Genomic DNA, 17,364 nt, shown 5'->3' on the forward strand with positions numbered 1-17,364 from the left:
AATCAGCAGCATAAAGTGTCACGTTTCTCTCTATATATTGCAGCAGTCGTATTCGGATCTGTAGGGTCCTTCCAGACAAGTCATTTAACATGTACACATACCCGACACCCGTAAAAATCATATCAGATCCAACCCACACTTCTGACATTTTTTAGAATTCGGGTATTGGGGTACAGGTGGATCCGTGAAGACCTCTACTCCTGATAACCACCTGATGGTTTTTAGGAAAACAAAGTACAGCTGTACGCTACTGAGATAACGTCCCAAATGTCACCCTAAGTAGTGCGATAAATAAGGAATAGGGTGTAATTTAGGACATAACCTGAGTGGGGAAAAAATACAGACAAATTCTACAGTTGATGGAGTGAGTGTCGTCTAGATTTTATAGATCAACTCTAAATCTGTCCATCTTTCAGACAGCACTTCATCTATTCCCTTTATTCTGAACCATAGGGACTGGAAGACATATTTGTCATTGTCACTTTGTTGTTTGCTGTTGCAGTGAGCACTAGAATACAGACGTGCTTTTGTTTGGAGGCAGATCTGGGGTAATGAAGCCAGTGGAACGCGGAGGACGGTCATTCTTTGTGTGTCCGCTCCATCTCATGGTGATTGAGCAGAGCGGCCCGATGGGTGGAGGGAGGGAGGGGGGTGGTCTTATTGGAACGAGCTCATCAAGTACCCTACAGTAGGATGGGTCTCTCACTGGCCCAGAGACACAGAGGCTACCTGCATCCCAAATGGTACCCTATTCCCTATATAGTGCACTACTTTAGACCAGGGCCCTATTCCCTATATAGTGTGCTGCTTTTTGACCAGGACCCTATAGGGAATAGGGTGCCATATGGGATGAAGAGCCACTGGTCAATTACAGTGTCACACCGGAATTACGGTACAGTGGAATGTTTCTCCTGAACCAGTCCTGTTCGCATCATGGTCATGTGATGTTCAGCCGGTTGAGGTGATCGTGCCATGGAAGGACCCACTAGGCACAGACGTCAGTTCAACGTCTAGTTTTGATCTACATTTAGTTGACTTGTCAACTAATGTGAATTCAATGTGAAATCAACAAAGAAATTCACCATGTCATTGAATTTAGGTTCAAAGTTGGGTAAAAAAAAAGATCAAATTTCCTTTTTAAAAATTTCAAATCAGTTTTCCACATTGATTGAACGTCATCATATTTTGAGGGGGTCGTTCATTCAACCAATTTTTGCCCAGGGAAGAGACTCCTTGCTCGACAACAGAGGGTTCCAGTTGGTTCTGCTCGGAGGGAGGGAGGGAGGGAGGGAGGGAGGCTCCTTGCTGGATAACAGAGGGTTTCAGTAGGTTCTGCTCGGAGGGAGGGAGGGAGGGAGGGAGGGAGGGAGGAGGCTCCTTGCTGGATAACAGAGGGTTTCAGTAGGTTCTGCTCGGAGGGAGCGGGCTCCTCGCTGGACAACAGAGGGTTCCAGTTGGTTCTGCTCGGAGGGAGGGAGGGAGGCTCCTCGCTGGATAACAGAGGGTTTCAGTTGGTTCTGCTCGGAGGGAGGGAGGGAGGGAGGGAGGGAAGAGGCTCCTCGCTGGATAACAGAGAGTTTCAGTAGGTTCTGCTTGGAGGGAGGGAGGGAGGGAGGGAAGAGGCTCCTCGCTGGATAACAGAGAGTTTCAGTAGGTTCTGCTTGGAGGGAGGGGGCTCCTCGCTGGATAACAGAGAGTTTCAGTAGGTTCTGCTTGGAGGGAGGGGGCTCCTCGCTGGACAACAGAGAGTTTCAGTAGGTCCTGCTCGGAGGGAGGGGGCTCCTCGCTGGATAACAGAGAGTTTCAGTAGGTTCTGCTTGGAGGGAGGGGGCTCCTCGCTGGACAACAGAGAGTTTCAGTAGGTTCTGCTTGGAGGGAGGGGGCTCCTCGCTGGATAACAGAGAGTTTCAGTAGGTTCTGCTTGGAGGGAGGGGGCTCCTCGCTGGACAACAGAGAGTTTCAGTAGGTTCTGCTTGGAGGGAGGGGGCTCCTCGCTGGACAACAGAGAGTTTCAGTAGGTTCTGCTTGGAGGAAGGGAGGGAGGGGCTCCTCGCTGGATAACAGAGAGTTTCAGTAGGTTCTGCTTGGAGGGAGGGGGCTCCTCGCTGGACAACAGAGAGTTTCAGTAGGTTCTGCTTGGAGGGAGGGAGGGAGGGGCTCCTCGCTGGATAACAGAGAGTTTCAGTAGGTTCTGCTCTGAGGGAGGGAGGGAGGGGGCTCCTCGCTGGATAACAGAGAGTTTCAGTAGGTTCTGCTTGGAGGGAGGGGGCTCCTCGCTGGACAACAGAGAGTTTCAGTAGGTTCTGCTTGGAGGGAGGGGGCTCCTCGCTGGACAACAGAGAGTTTCAGTAGGTTCTGCTTGGAGGGAGGGGGCTCCTCGCTGGACAACAGAGAGTTTCAGTAGGTTCTGCTCGGAGGGAGGGAGGGAGGGGGGGGCTCCTCGCTGGACAACAGAGAGTTTCAGTAGGTTCTGCTCTGACGGAGGGAGGGAGGGAGGGGGGGGGGGCTCCTCGCTGGACAACAGAGAGTTTCAGTAGGTTCTGCTCTGACGGAGGGAGGGAGGGAGGGGGCTCCTCGCTGGACAACAGAGGGTTTCAGTAGGTTCTGCTACACTGGTATGCGATGTATCATCGCTCGGACACGGGTGAGTGACCCAACAACATGTCACACTATCGTCTAGTACATGTAGTGGGGATGTAGAGAACAAGGGAGGGAGGAGAGGGGATGGAAGCTTTCCCTGTTTAGAAAGAGAGATGGGGAGAAAGACTGCCATTCTTCTCTATGCCTGCAGTAGTGTCTGAACTTGTCTCTGTTGTTGTTTTTTTCACTAGGATAATATTTAACATTTTCAAAACTCTTTTGAGAAAAACAAGGTTTGTTTGTAGTTCCTCTGATGCTGAGAGTATGGTCTTCTGGTTACTGTAGCCTGGTATCTGTAGCCTGGTTACTGTAGCCTGGTTACTGTAGTTATCAGCATTTTACTTTACTGCACGAGACTCCTCACCTATGCTCCTGGCTGTCCGTATGCTATAGGCTACACATAGTTGTCTTTAGCATGGGTGTACACATGGGTGTACACACACACACACACACACACACACACACACACACACACACACACACACACACACACACACACACACACACACACACACACACTGTAAGGAGGCTGCTGCATCTGTCCATCCAGGCCATGTTGTCCACTGTGTTTCTCAATGTGTGCTAATCATTAACATTTACAGCCTAAAGGAGAGGAGATAATCACAAGAGAGAGAGAGAGAGAGAGCAGTAGTCCCAGCAGCAGGCTAAGGTCTCACCTAGACTCCAGTTCAGTTCTCTCCACATCCCTCTAGAACAACCACCTGTTACCTGGCTCTCTCTCTCTCTCTCTGTCTGTCTAATACCCAACTAAGGAACGTGGGCCGGTAAGTCTGAGCTTTGAACAATTTGTTTGTGTTCATTATAATAATATTTATTTTCTTCTTCACTTGGATGTGTTGATGTGATTTGTGAGTAATGTGAATAAGGTCATTGGGGTTTTAGTAGGAGAGTAATATTCAGAGTAATGTGAATAAGGTCATTGGGGTTTTAGTAGGAGAGTAATATTCAGAGTAATGTGAATAAGGTCATTGGGGTTTTAGTAGGAGAGTAATATTCAGAGTAATGTGAATAAGGTCATTGGGGTTTTAGTAGGAGAGTAATATTCAGAGTAATGTGAATAAGGTCATTGGGGTTTTAGTAGGAGAGTAATATTCAGAGTAATGTGAATAGGGTCATTGGGGTTTTAGTAGGAGAGTAATATTCAGAGTAATGTGAATAAGGTCATTGGGGTTTTAGTAGGAGAGTAATATTCAGAGTAATGTGAATAAGGTCATTGGGGTTTTAGTAGGAGAGTAATATTCAGAGTAATGTGAATAAGGTCATTGGGGTTTTAGTAGGAGAGTAATATTCAGAGTAATGTGAATAGGGTCATTAGAGTTGTAGTGGGAGAGTAATACTCTGGCCATCGTCATGTGGTGGATTGTGGGATTGTTCTCTGATACAGTAGATGAACATAGTAGTTCTAATTGAGCGTCATCGTTGATTCACTCCTCTTGGAGAATAACAAATTAATCAATTTAACTAGGCAAGTCAGTTCAGAACAAATTCTTATTTTAAAATGGCGGCCTACCGTGGAACAGTGGGTTGGTTAACTGCCTTGTTCAGGGGCAGAACAACAGATTTATACCTTGTCAGCTCAGGGATTTGATCTAGCAACCTTTACGGTTACTGGCCCAACTCTCTAACCACTAGGCTACCTGCTGGATACTGACCCAATGCTCTAACCACTAGGCTACCTGCTCTAACCACTAGGCTACCTGCTCTAACCACTAGGCTACCTGCTCTAACCACTAGGCTACCTGCTCTAACCACTAGGCTACCTGCTCTAACGACTAGGCTACCTGCTCTAACCACTAGGCTACCTGCTCTAACCACTAGGCTACCTGCTCTAACCACTAGGCTACCTGCTCTAACCACTAGGCTACCTGCTCTAACCACTAGGCTACCTGCTCTAACGACTAGGCTACCTGCTCTAACCACTAGGCTACCTGCTCTAACGACTAGGCTACCTGCTCTAACCACTAGGCTACCTGCTCTAACCACTAGGCTACCTGCTCTAACGACTAGGCTACCTGCTCTAACCACTAGGCTACCTGCTCTAACCACTAGGCTACCTGCTCTAACCACTAGGCTACCTGCTCTAACGACTAGGCTACCTGCTCTAACCACTAGGCTACCTGCTCTAACCACTAGGCTACCTGCTCTAACCACTAGGCTACCTGCTCTAACCACTAGGCTACCTGCTCTAACCACTAGGCTACCTGCTCTAACCACCACTGCTCTAACCACTAGGCTACCTGCTCTAACCACTAGGCTACCTGCTCTAACGACTAGGCTACCTGCTCTAACCACTAGGCTACCTGCTCTAACCACTAGGCTACCTGCTCTAACCACTAGGCTACCTGCTCTAACCACTAGGCTACCTGCTCTAACCACTAGGCTACCTGCTCTAACCACTAGGCTACCTGCTCTAACGACTAGGCTACCTGCTCTAACCACTAGGCTACCTGCTCTAACCACTAGGCTACCTGCTCTAACCACTAGGCTACCTGCTCTAACCACTAGGCTACCTGCTCTAACCACTAGGCTACCTGCTCTAACCACTAGGCTACCTGCTCTAACCACTAGGCTACCTGCTCTAACCACTAGGCTACCTGCTCTAACCACTAGGCTACCTGCCGCCCCATCAGCTGATATGTTTAACACACAGGCATATACAGAAATACTGTATACAAATAGACAAACCATTTGGACAGTTTTTAACATGTAAATTACACATGTTGTATTTATACTGTACACATGTACGTTGTTAATTTAGAACGAGCAATGGCGCATGTACGCAAAGTGTTGTTTTCATAATCTGAATTGATGACAGGATACAGAACATGGGTATTACACATCTCTCTGGTTAAACATTGACTCCCGTTCGTTCCTGTAATGACAGCCTTATTTTAATGCCTGGCAATTCAGAGTCTCAGATATGATCTATTCCCAGTCTTATCTGTTTTCTCTCGGTTTTATATGTGTTGGAGGGAATAGCGGTCATATCGGACTACTTCCTCACAGTAAATAAGACAAACACATTTGAGTGAGACCCATTTTGGTTATTTTGCCTTATTTCTCTTTTTTTATGTTATGAAACTTGTTTCCTCCAAAAATAATTCAATACTGTCTTTTAATAGAATGTAACTTTAAAATAACTTTTAGTTTAATATTGAGTATAGGTCGTTATCAATACAACTTTTAGTTTAATGTTGAGTATAGGTCGTTATCAATACAACTTTTAGTTTAGTGTTGAGTATAGGTCGTTATCAATACAACTTTTAGTTTAATATTGAGTATAGGTCGTTATCAATACAACTTTTAGTTTAGTGTTGAGTATAGGTCGTTATCAATACAACTTTTAGTTTAGTGTTGAGTATAGGTCGTTATCAATACAACTTTTAGTTTAGTGTTGAGTATAGGTCGTTATCAATACAACTTTTAGTTTAATATTGAGTATAGGTCGTTATCAATACAACTTTTAGTTTAATGTTGAGTATAGGTCGTTATCAATACAACTTTTAGTTTAGTGTTGAGTATAGGTCGTTATCAATACAACTTTTAGTTTAATGTTGAGTATAGGTCGTTATCAATACAACTTTTAGTTTAGTGTTGAGTATAGGTCGTTATCAATACAACTTTTAGTTTAGTGTTGAGTATAGGTCGTTATCAATACAACTTTTAGTTTAATGTTGAGTATAGGTGTCACGTTCTGACCTTTATTTCCTTTGTTTTGTCATTATTTAGTATGGTCAGGGCGTGAGTTGGGTGGGCAGTCTATGTTTGATTTTCTATGATTTGGGATTTCTATGTTTCGGCCTAGTATGATTCTCAATCAGAGGCAGGTGTCATTAGTTGTCTCTGATTGAGAATCATACTTAGGTAGCCTGGGTTGCACTGTTTGTTTGTGGGTGATTGTCTATGTTAGTGGCTTGTGTCAGCACAGGTGTCATTTGTAGCTTCACGGTCGTATTTGGTTTATTGTTTTTTGTTACTCTTTTGTATAGTGTTCAGTGTTCTCTTTATTAAAATTCACTATGAACACATACCACGCCGCATATTGGTCCTCTGATCCTTCTCGCCTCTCCTCTTCAGATGAAGAGGAGGAAGACCGTGACAATAGGTCGTTATCAATACAACTTTTAGTTTAATATTGAGTATAGTTCATTATCAATACAACTTTTAGTTTAATATTGAGTATAGGTCGTTATCAATACAACTTTTAGTTTAATATTGAGTATAGTTCATTGTCAATACAACTTTTAGTTTAATATTGAGTATAGGTCGTTATCAATACAACTTTTAGTTTAATATTGAGTATAGGTCGTTATCAATACAACTTTTAGTTTAGTGTTGAGTATAGGTCGTTATCAATACAACTTTTAGTTTAGTGTTGAGTATAGGTCGTTATCAATACAACTTTTAGTTTAGTGTTGAGTATAGGTCGTTATCAATACAACTTTTAGTTTAGTGTTGAGTATAGGTCGTTATCAATACAACTTTTAGTTTAGTGTTGAGTATAGGTCGTTATCAATACAACTTTTAGTTTAGTGTTGAGTATAGGTCGTTATCAATACAACTTTTAGTTTAGTGTTGAGTATAGGTCGTTATCAATACAACTTTTAGTTTAGTGTTGAGTATAGGTCGTTATCAATACAACTTTTAGTTTAATGTTGAGTATAGGTCGTTATCAATACAACTTTTAGTTTAGTGTTGAGTATAGGTACAACTTTTAGTTTATCAATACAACTTTTAGTTTAGTGTTGAGTATAGGTCGTTATCAATACAACTTTTAGTTTAGTGTTGAGTATAGGTCGTTATCAATACAACTTTTAGTTTAGTGTTGAGTATAGGTCGTTATCAATACAACTTTTAGTTTAGTGTTGAGTATAGGTCGTTATCAATACAACTTTTAGTTTAGTGTTGAGTATAGGTTTATCAATACAACTTTTAGTTTAGTGTTGAGTATAGGTCGTTATCAATACAACTTTTAGTTTAGTGTTGAGTATAGGTCGTTATCAATACAACTTTTAGTTTAGTGTTGAGTATAGGTCGTTATCAATACAACTTTTAGTTTAGTGTTGAGTATAGGTCGTTATCAATACAACTTTTAGTTTAGTGTTGAGTATAGGTCGTTATCAATACAACTTTTAGTTTAGTGTTGAGTATAGGTCGTTATCAATACAACTTTTAGTTTAGTGTTGAGTATAGGTCGTTATCAATACAACTTTTAGTTTAGTGTTGAGTATAGGTCGTTCAATACAACTTTTAGTTTAACTTTATAGGTAGTTTAGTTTAATGAGTATAGGTCGTTATCAATACAACTTTTAGTTTAGTGTTGAGTATAGGTCGTTATCAATACAACTTTTAGTTTAGTGTTGAGTATAGGTCGTTATCAATACAACTTTTAGTTTAGTGTTGAGTATAGGTCGTTATCAATACAACTTTTAGTTTAATGTTGAGTATAGGTCGTTATCAATACAACTTTTAGTTTAGTGTTGAGTATAGGTCGTTATCAATACAACTTTTAGTTTAGTGTTGAGTATATGGAAAGACAAGATTAAATCAAGAACAGTCCGATGGGTGACAATATTAGCCAGTCACTTGTGAATGATGCCCAGCTTGTGTGAAGTAAGGCAAGAAACAGGGCGTGCCTTTTCTTGGTGCCTTTAGAAAAATCATAGTCGCACACCTCTTGTAGACTAGTCCATAGGCATATATGTTTTTGATAAGGTTAGTATCACACCTCTTGTAGACTAGTCCATAGGCATATATGTTTTTGATAAGGTTAGTATCACACCTCTTGTAGACTAGTCCATAGGCATATCTATTTTTGATAAGGTTAGTATCACACCTCTTGTAGACTAGTCTATAGGCATATATGTTTTTGATAAGGTTAGTATCACACCTCTTGTAGACTAGTCCATAGGCATATATGTTTTTGATAAGGTTAGTATCACACCTCTTGTAGACTTGTCCATAGGCATATATGTTTTTGATAAGGTTTGTATCACAACTAAAGTAGCCAAATAACTTGTTAAAATGAAGCACATGAATCCGCTTTACAAGGGGTGTAAGAGCCTAAGTGGTATACATAAACAGCGCGTGAGTTACCAGTTTGGGGAAGATCATTTTCACCATAAAAATGCACCTTCATAATAAAAGCATTACATGCGTAATTGCATTTGCGGGCACTTTTGAGAATGGTGTTTTTTGTCCAAATATTGTTTGATTTGCTTGTCATCTATAGTGGTGATGACAGTAGTGCGACGAACATGTCGAGCTCTTTCCATTAAACCTTCATCTCTGATGAAGCAAGCTAAATGACACATGTTGTTTGCTTAGCTGGCTAGCTAGCTACGTGCCAAATGCATAGGCTACTGGCACACATCTGAAAAATACATGATCAATTGATGTTCACTGATCATGAAAAGCATTCAGTGAGGCCTACTTGCTGTATAACTCTGATGATAGAGCTAAATGTAGAATAATGGGAAATGTGTAGTTCTGGTTGCTTAGCAGTTAAGAGCGTTGGGCCAGTAACCCCCTGTTGGGTTCAAACCCCCGAGATGACTAGGTGAAAAATCTGTTGATGTACCCTTGAGCAAAACACTTAACCCTAATTTCTCCTGTATGTCTCTCTGGATAAGTGTCTGCTAATTGACTACGGTGTTTTAAGTTCTAAAATGTACTTCTATGGTATTTTAAGTTCTTATAAGTCATTCTAAGTCATTCTATGGTGTTTTATGTACTAATATATAATTATATGGTGTTTTGTGTTCTAATAAGTCATTATATGGTGTTTTGTGTTCTAATAAGTCATTATATGGTGTTTTGTGTTCTAATAAGTAATTCTATGGTGTTTTGTGTTCTAATAAGTAATTATATGGTGTTTTGTGTTCTAATAAGTAATTATATGGTGTTTTGTGTTCTAATAAGTAATTCTATGGTGTTTTGTGTTCTAATAAGTAATTATATGGTGTTTTGTGTTCTAATAAGTCATTCTATGGTATTTTAAGTTCTTATAAGTCATTCTAAGTCATTATATGGTGTTTTGTGTTCTAATAAGTCATTATATGGTGTTTTGTGTGTTGTCTGAGTTAGCAGGCCTGTGAAGGATGGAGGGCAGTGTGCTGCTGCTGTGTCTTGTGAGCCTCTTCACTGGAGGTGAGTACCTACCTGGGTCTCTAACCTCTCTCTGTCCCCAATGGTACCTTGTTCCCTAAGTAGAGCCCACCGGGAATACGAGCACTGGTCTAAAGTAGTACACCCTACAGGGGGATAGGGTGTCGTTTGGGATGCATTCCAAGGCACATGTTGCACTGGCTATTTAACCGCATTAATTTTCTACTTCTAATAATGTCCTGTCTATTCACACAGTGATACTGGTTGTTTAATGGCAAGTTCACAGATAAAGTGAGGATGTTTAAACCCAATGTCAAATCGTATCAATATTATTGTGAAGTGGGACTCATTTTGCTTGGTCTTACAGATTATAAGATTAAGCTATCACTGCTTTTTATTTCTCTACAGCTCAAAGCCAAAACCAAATCCCGAGCATTACAACAAGTTATGCTCAAATAAAGGAAGACACTCCAATAAGTATGTATTTATTGTATTTATTGTACTCAGTAATACGGAAGTTTTTTTTATAACAAAATAGTATGTCAATTCATGCATGCTCTTTGCTATATACTGGTTTTTGACTCACCTTTTGTCAACCCAACGCTCTCTCTCTCTCTCTTCAGATGAATTTGCCTTTCAAATAGAAACATACGATCCCGATCTTGTTCCTGACCCACTGACATACATGATTACTGGGTCAAAAGCAAGTTACTTTAATTGCGACGCAAACACAGGGACAGTAACCATCCGGACCCCCTTGGAGAGAGATGATGATGTAAGTCCTCGTCTCCCATTTTAGTATTTCAGTATTGTTTCAGCCATTTTAGTATTTCAGTATTGTTTCAGCCATTTTAGTATTTCAGTATTGTTTCAACCATTTCAGTGTTTCAGTATTTTATCCTTTATTTTTCCTGACCTGAATCTCTAATTGATTGGCTTGTATTTGTTTAGGACAAGGGTGTATTCTCTATCGGCGTTGTGGTTTCTGACGCAAATTACACAGTAAGTTCACAATAAAGCCTCTAACTCTTTTCACAGTCCCCAAATCCAGAACAAATTCAAGAAAACGTACGGTATTATATAGAACCATTATTGCATGGAACTCTGTTCCATCTCCTGTTGCTCAAATGAACAGCAAACTTTGTTTAACAAAACAGATAAAGCAACACCTCACGGCACAACGCCTCTCCCCTATTTGACCTAGATAGTTTGTGTGTATGTATTGGACTTAAAAATTAAAAAAAATCTATGTAGTTTTGTCCTTGAGCTGTTCTTGTCTATTGATGTTCTGTATTATGTTGTGTTTCATGTTTTGTGTTGGACCCCAGGAAGAGTAGCTGCTGCTTTTGCAACAGCTAATGGGGATCCTAATAAAATACAAAACATAAACATTTTTTAACTATACTTTTAAAATGTATTTTATTGTTTTTAACAAATGTATATTTTATAACATGCACAATATATCATGTCATCTTTTTTTTAGGTTAGCAAAGACATTCAGATAATCATAATCGATGCGAACGATAACCAACCCATATTTGAAAATACACCTTACAACGTAAATGTTGAAGAAGTAAGTAAAATTACTAATTTTACATTCGTTTAATAAGAATTTCATTTATATGGTACGTTCAATTAATTTTCCAGCCATAATTAAGAAATTGTGGGAAACTTTATGAGCCTGTGAAATCATCTAAACAGGCAATGGTTTCAAAACTTTTCAGAAAATCTGGTAATTTGTGAAATCTATAGAAACTTTAGTAATTTATATTGACGTTTTAGAAAAGTATTTATATTGTTTTCATAATTTTTACAGAAAGTATTCTTAGACTTAGAACGTATTTTGTTGTTCCAGCCTAAAAAGAAAATGGATTCAAACATTTTTTCACACACAATAAAAGTGAAATAAAGTGAAAACAAGTTTTTTTGATATTTTTTTTGCTATTTTATTGAAAATGAAATACAGAAATATTTAATTTACACAAGTATAAACATCACCGAGTCAATACATGTTAGAATCACCTTTGTCAGTGATTACAGCTGTGAGTGTTTCTGGATTAGAGAGTGCAAAGCTTTCATCAAGGCAAAGGGGGGCTATTTGAAGAATCTCAAGTATAAAATATATTTTGATTTGTTTAACACTTTTTTGATTACTTCGTAACTCAATATGTATAATTTCATAGTTTTGATGTCTTCACTATTATTCTACAATGTAGATATAACAATATATAACAATATATATATTATATATATACTGAATACTTTGGAAAGTATTCAGACCCCTTGACTTTTCTCACATTTTGTTACGTTACAGCCTTATTCTAAAATGGAATACATTAAACAATTCACACAATACACATTCTGTATGCAGTTTGCTGGTAATCCTCAGTGATTTAATTCTCACTTCATCCTATAAGACTTAGTATGGAGAATCGACATCTAACCGGGTCCCTTGCTAGTAGCGTATAGTCAGGGATTCATTTTTTTGTGCTCTACATTTGAAAGTTACTTTTCTAAAGTACTATTGTGCCTCCAACTTCCTCGCCCCCCTCTGTCTGTTTATTGTCATTAGAATACTGCCTTGGACACTGTTCTGTTTCAAGTATATGCCAAAGATGTAGACGCTGGACTTGCTGCTGTTGTAAAGTACCACATTGATGAGGTAAGTATTGCTTTTGGACAGAAAGCTAATTTTCTCTATTGATTCATAAGTGAACCTGATGCAAAACATCAACAGTAAACTTAGAACCAAGTTACACCCCCATTAGAACCAAGTTACACCCCCATTAGAACCAAGTTACACCCCCATTAGAACCAAGTTACACCACCATTAGAACCAAGTTACACCCCATTAGAACCAAGTTACACCCCCATTAGAACCAAGTTACACCCCCATTAGAACCAAGTTACACCCCCATTAGAACCAAGTTACACCCCCATTAGAACCAAGTTACACCCCCCCCATTAGAACCAAGTTACACCCCCATTAGAACCAAGTTACACACACATTAGAACCAAGTTACACCCCCATTAGAACCAAGTTACACCCCATTAGAACCAAGTTACACCACCATTAGAACCAAGTTACACCCCCATTAGAACCAAGTTACACCCTCATTAGAACCAAGTTACACCCCCATTAGAACCAAGTTACACCCCCATTAGAACCAAGTTACACCCCCATTAGAACCAAGTTACACCCCCATTAGAACCAAGTTACACCCCCATTAGAACCAAGTTACACCCCCATTAGAACAAAGTTACACCACCATTAGAACCAAGTTACACCCCCATTAGAACCAAGTTACACCCCCATTGGAACCAAGTTACACCCCCCATTGGAACCAAGTTACACCCCCATTAGAACCAAGTTACACCCCCATTAGAACCAAGTTACACCCCCAAGTTACACCCCCATTAGAACCAAGTTACACCCCCATTAGAACCATTAGAACCAAGTTACACCCCCATTAGAACCAAGTTACACCCCCATTAGAACCAAAATTAGAACGGACTATGTACATTGTTATATCAACTCCATGTATTTAAACCCAACTCTCTCCTCGATTCTAGGCTAGTCCAAGTGATGGACTAAATCATTTTACTATCAATGAGAATAATGGCGAAGTCAAACTGGTTAAACAACTGAATTTCACAAGTTTGAGCACTTTCTACAGGCTCAAGATCAACGCCACTGTAAGTAGCACATCTCAACACTCTGTTCACTGTTGGATCTTCACCAGTCACTTATTGGAAAGGTTTTTGTTCTCTATTCCTGACTAACAAGCATGTTCTTTCTGGAATTGAGCATGTTTTTCCGATCCAGTTGTGGGCTTAATCTGAGAAACTGTCTTATTAAATGTGTTTTTGTTTGTTTGTTGTGTGTTTCTGATTGTGCTTCCCCCTCACAGGATGGTGGAGGCCCTGTGTATAATGAACCTAACCCTGTTCATCAGTCCAACATTGCTTTTGCTTTCATCACCGTGGTGGACGTCCCAGACATGGATCCACGGTTTCTAAGTACTCCTTACGCGACGACTGTCACTGAGCATTCTCCCGTGGTGAGTCAGGTGTTGCCAAAACGGGGCACTTTCTTTTTAGTTCATAGTTCGACCGACCTCAGAATATCAAACAAACGTTCACATTGTGTTTTCTACCAACTGCTAAGTCCTTTTACAATTTGTTTATCGTTGTTGCTAGTTGCTGTATTGTCGTACACATACATCTTCCTAAATAGAAAAACAATTGTAGAAGCAAAGGTATGGACCAAAAGTTCCAAATGGTACCATTTCCCCTACTTGGTGTTAGACTTTTGAACAGGGCCATTTACTACTTTTGATCAGGGCCATTTACTACTTTTGATCAGGGCCATTTACTACTTTTGATCAGGGCCATTTACTACTTTTGATCAGGGCCATTTACTACTTTTGATCAGGGCCATTTAACTACTTTGGATCAGGGCCATTTACTACTTTTGAACAGGGCCATTTACTACTTTTGAACAGGGCCATTTAACTACTTTGGATCAGGGCCATTTACTACTTTTGAACAGGGCCATTTACTACTTTTGAACAGGGCCATTTAACTACTTTGGATCAGGGCCATTTACTAATTTTGATCAGGGCCAGTTACTACTTTTGAACAGGGCCATTTAACTACTTTGAACAGGGCCATTTAACTACTTTGGATCAGGGCCATTTACTACTTTTGAACAGGGCCATTTACTACTTTGGATCAGGGCCATTTACTAATTTTGATCAGGGCCAGTTACTACTTTTGAACAGGGCCATTTACTACTTTTGATCGGGGCCATTTACTACTTTGGATCAGGGCCATTTACTACATTTGATCAGGGCCATTTACTACTTTTGATGAGGCCCAATTACTACTTTTGATCAGGGCCATTTTCTACATTGGATCAGGACCATTTACTACTTTAGATCAGGGCCATTTACTACTTTTGATCAGGGCCATTTTCTACATTGGATCAGGACCATTTACTACTTTAGATCAGGGCCATTTACTACTTTTGATCGGGGCCATTTACTACTTTTGATCAGGGCCATTTTCTACATTGGATCAGGACCAGTTACTACTTTAGATCAGGACCATTTACTACTTTAGATCAGGGCCATTTACTACTTTTGATCAGGACCATTTACTACTTTTGATCAGGGCCATTTACTACTTTTGGGATGCCAAGGGGGACAAAGCCTTTGTTGACGTCAGCCTTTAACTGAACTCTACCGTCTCCCTTTCATTTCAGGGCCAGTCTGTGTTTAAAGTGACTGCAATTGATCAGGACTCAGGAATCAACGATGACATCACCTACAGCATTGAAGGTGAGTATAGCTACCTATCTGAACGTCTGCTCATTACAGGTTGTTAGCGGAACATCAGCGTAAACACTGTCCGTTGCCGTTGACAACTCTTGAAAAGATAAAGATTTTTGTTGTTGTTGTTTTTCATTCAAAAATGGTTGGAATAATGATGAAGTTTGGACTGTGATATACGTTTTGTTATTTTTGCAGGTACCGATGACCTGTTTGACATCACGGCCAACGATGGAATCATATCTGTCAAAAGTGATATTGATAGAGAGGCTTTGTTGGACATCAATTATGTTGTGGCCCTTAAAGTGACGGTATACTCGTATTGCTTAAATCCTTTACGTAATTTCCAAAAGTCATTTATCCAAAAGACAATATTTTAATTTCAGGCTGACCCCACTGTTAATAAAAACTAAAATTCCAGGCAACGGAGGTTCATCCAAGCATTCTGGGGACCCAAGCACACACCTCCACTGAGGTGCGGATTACCATCGGTGACATCAACGACAACAAGCCTAAATTCTACGACTGTGGTGTGGAGCCCTGCGCGGAGGCCAGCAGCTTCACGGCCAACATCTTTGAACACTCCTCCATGGGTGTTCCAGTCGACGACCTCAACATCAGAGCCAAAGATTTGGATCAGGTCAGTCCATTCTAAGAAATAGGGTTTGAAAAAAATGGTTGATATTTTTCTGTAACTCTTGGTTGGAAGATTCCCAGAGTTAGAAGGGGGGAAAGGAATAATGAAAAACAACATCTGAAATCCTACAACCAGGATTACTTGAAAATTTACTGGAATTTTGCAACACTAATCACAAAATATATTTTTATTTTAAAAAACAACAACGTCAAAGTCATGTGGGACCAGAGTTTACTCAGGCCAGAAAATTGATCAGCATCTGTATTCTGATGTAGGGAGATAATGGAAAATTCGAATTAAGTCTTGCTGGACCAGACAAGGATGCGTTCAGTGTGTCGCCACAGATTGCCTACTCAGAAAGCCCGGTTCAGATCATGGTCAAGAACTCCCAGGCTGTGGACTACGAGACCAAAACATCAATGGTTATCCAGGTATGAGTCTCAAATGGCAACCTATTACCTATTTAGTGCACTACTTTTCACCAGGGCCCAATAAGGATCAAGGTCAAAAGTAAGGTACTATGTCCACGTAAATGTGGGGAAATGTCTTCAAACCAAAGACAAACACCATTGTCAAAAAATCATCAAGAACCACCTTGTTATCATGTTCATTCAAATACATTTGACAATATTTTCAAAGAAGATGTGTGACAAGTCGATTGAAGATTTCAACCAGACAAACTAAGTGGTTTGGAGTGTGTCCAATGTCAGAATTATCCTAGCTTAGGCTGAAACAGGTTTTTGAGTCGTTTTTTTAAGACGCCAAGCAAACACACTTAGGATCCATTACAAACAGGTTGATTACTTACGCTAAAGGAGATGACATTGCACCCTTCACACGTCAATAGCCAGGTGAACTGCGGACACGCAAGAGACATTTAACGGTCTCTACCAGGTACGGTGGTCACGCTGCAGAACAAGAATAATGACACGATCAACAAAACATTGCACCCCAAAAGTATTATTTTGACGGATCATATCACCATTTTCAAAACCAACGCTTTTTTTGTCTCAAATGGCACTCTCTTCACCGAACAGTGCACAGCTGTTAATAACCTGAGGTTTACCGACTGATGTTCACCACAGAGTACAACATTCTTACTCCGTCCGAAAGTCTGTGATTAAAACTTGAGGTTAAATCGTGGTTGTTTTTCTGTACAGATTATCGCCAAGGATCCCTCCAATACAGCAGACTGCTGTTCCACAGCTACAGTCACCATTCAGATCAAAGACATTAATGACAACAGCCCCACGTTCCCCAAAGAAGTCTACATCCTCAAGGTTGATGAGCACAGTCCTAATGGAACCACTGTGGACACGATAACAGTAGGTCTATGTTATTGTCACCATTCTAACAGCAGGTCTATGTTATTGTTACCATTCTAACAGCAGGTCTATGTTATTGTCACCATTCTAACAGCAGGTCTATGTTATTGTCACCATTCTAACAGCAGGTCTATGTTATTGTCACCATTCTAACAGCAGGTCTATGTTATTGTCACCATTCTAACAGCAGGTCTATGTTATTGTCACCATTCTAACAGCAGGTCTATGTTATTGTTACCATTCTAACAGCAGGTCTATGTTATTGTCACCATTCTAACAGCAGGTCTATGTTATTGTCACC

General features: G+C 40.2%; 1 protein-coding gene across 2 annotated transcripts in view; it reads left to right on the forward strand.

Moving 5' to 3' along the window:
* Positions 1-3,275: 3,275 nt before the first annotated feature.
* Positions 3,276-17,364, forward strand: part of cdhr2 (cadherin related family member 2) — a 34,429-nt gene continuing 20,340 nt past the window's right edge. Inside the window, exons 1-14 of one of the 2 annotated variants that reach the window (XM_042303551.1) lie at positions 3,276-3,425; positions 9,748-9,810; positions 10,177-10,245; positions 10,392-10,543; positions 10,720-10,770; positions 11,252-11,341; positions 12,341-12,430; positions 13,342-13,464; positions 13,680-13,829; positions 15,035-15,110; positions 15,300-15,412; positions 15,523-15,741; positions 16,014-16,169; positions 16,899-17,063. In XM_042303551.1, coding sequence (XP_042159485.1) covers positions 9,762-9,810; positions 10,177-10,245; positions 10,392-10,543; positions 10,720-10,770; positions 11,252-11,341; positions 12,341-12,430; positions 13,342-13,464; positions 13,680-13,829; positions 15,035-15,110; positions 15,300-15,412; positions 15,523-15,741; positions 16,014-16,169; positions 16,899-17,063 — 1,503 coding nt within the window. In that variant the 5' untranslated portion in view covers positions 3,276-3,425; positions 9,748-9,761. The remainder of the gene's footprint in view (positions 3,426-9,747; positions 9,811-10,176; positions 10,246-10,391; positions 10,544-10,719; positions 10,771-11,251; positions 11,342-12,340; positions 12,431-13,341; positions 13,465-13,679; positions 13,830-15,034; positions 15,111-15,299; positions 15,413-15,522; positions 15,742-16,013; positions 16,170-16,898; positions 17,064-17,364) is intronic. The other variant, XM_042303552.1, reaches the window with a different exon arrangement.

Source organism: Oncorhynchus tshawytscha, linkage group LG21, assembly GCF_018296145.1.
Source record: "Oncorhynchus tshawytscha isolate Ot180627B linkage group LG21, Otsh_v2.0, whole genome shotgun sequence".
NCBI lineage: Eukaryota > Metazoa > Chordata > Actinopteri > Salmoniformes > Salmonidae > Oncorhynchus > Oncorhynchus tshawytscha.